This window comes from Cyprinodon variegatus, unplaced genomic scaffold (assembly GCF_000732505.1).
Source record: "Cyprinodon variegatus isolate N-32 unplaced genomic scaffold, C_variegatus-1.0 Scaffold1308, whole genome shotgun sequence".
In the NCBI taxonomy this organism is placed as follows: domain Eukaryota; kingdom Metazoa; phylum Chordata; class Actinopteri; order Cyprinodontiformes; family Cyprinodontidae; genus Cyprinodon; species Cyprinodon variegatus.
Window position 1 is genome coordinate 41,394 of NW_015151761.1, and position 1,471 is coordinate 42,864.

Below are 1,471 nucleotides of genomic sequence, written 5' to 3' on the forward strand. Positions count from 1 at the left end.
ATGGGGCTGTTTATGTGTTGTCTTCTCTATTCAGAGGGCCCCTGCCTGTCTTTGCCTAGGGCCACAAGTTTCTTAAATCAGTCCCTGCTAAGTGCTAGCCCCTGGAAGTGAACGTCAACAGCGGGCTATTTCCAGGTTTCGTGTAAAAGGTCTACTGGAACAGGGTGGAGGCTGTTTCACAAGCACACGAGAATGCACAAGTTCACATATTGAGAAATGACCTCTCTAATTAACTAACAGCCCAGGCACCGTTACCCGAAATCCATCCATATTTCACTCTCTGTCTCTTAAATATTAAATCGATTACATTTGGCTGTTGGTGGTTTTCAGAAATATGACATTTTATGCCATTTAACATTATTCTTTTTTTAATGGATTGGTTTTACTCTTCAGAACAAACATGTCATCTGTGCTCGACCAATGCTTCAGAAATAGCTGAGTTTTCTTTCAAATTTAACAAACAAAAAAATAACAGTGGAAATCATGCAAATCTGTATGCATCTGCTATTCTTAGGAAAAAGTACTGCAAGCTCTGACTACCATTACCTATCAGGTTTATCCTGCCATGGAAGTGTCATGGGTGCACTTCCTATGATGCAATACACTTCTGTTAATCTTCATTAACCTCTGGCAGCATGTAACTGGTTAACTGCCATTGACTATGAAGCCATTTACCTGATACAGGTGTCAGTGTAGGCGGAGGAGAACTGAAAGGTGTTTGCTTCCCCTGTTCGCCTGTCTGCCTGATTGAGGGCTCCAGCATCAGCTCAGAATCGATCTTCTCCAGAGGCCTCTGTACCTCAGTTGGCTGTGGAGCTTGAGGGGATTCTGTTCCATCTGGAAGCCAAAGCTACAGTGAAACAAAGAAGAAAGAAAACATTCAGGGTCAGATTTACAACTGCTCCAGCACTTAGCCGCCGACACACGGAAAGGTGTCATTTTCTAATAAACTAAGAGTCTGCTTCAGTGTCAGCCTGTTCTGAGGGTAACAGACAGAAACAATCCTCTAATCTACGTTTTTTTCATCAGTTTGACCAGGCTGCGTTTCGATTCAGCTCAAGACATGAACGCTTGCAGTTTTAACCGCCTCTCATAGTGACACACCGTTTGGACAGGCTCAGCCTGCAGACTGACACGACTAATCACATAACTAACACATAAAAGGCAGGCAGTTACCTGGCTGGGAGTAGGAGGTAAAGAAAACAGCAAGAAAACTCTGTTCAGATTATTTCTATAACGCAAATTCACATCATGTCATCTAAAGGTACTTTACAAAGACGGTTCAACAAGATCATCCGGTCAGACTGGTTCTGATTGGTTCAGCTGGTTTTATATCAAAAGAAAATCTGTTGATTGCATTGACCCATTGACTCTTAAGCAATCCGTCACACTAAACTCCCTTTGAACAGGAAGAAACCTCCAGCAGAACCAGGCTCAGTGTGAGCGGCCATCTGCCGAGGCCCACTGGGGT

The 1,471-nt window shown here is 43.5% G+C and overlaps 1 protein-coding gene across 1 annotated transcript in view; it reads right to left on the reverse strand.

The window, feature by feature from the left end:
- The window catches only part of col28a1 (collagen, type XXVIII, alpha 1), a 66,963-nt gene that overhangs the window by 3,896 nt on the left and 61,596 nt on the right, over positions 1-1,471 (reverse strand). The window contains exon 31 of the mRNA XM_015402155.1: positions 676-850. Coding sequence (XP_015257641.1) covers positions 676-850 — 175 coding nt within the window. The remainder of the gene's footprint in view (positions 1-675; positions 851-1,471) is intronic.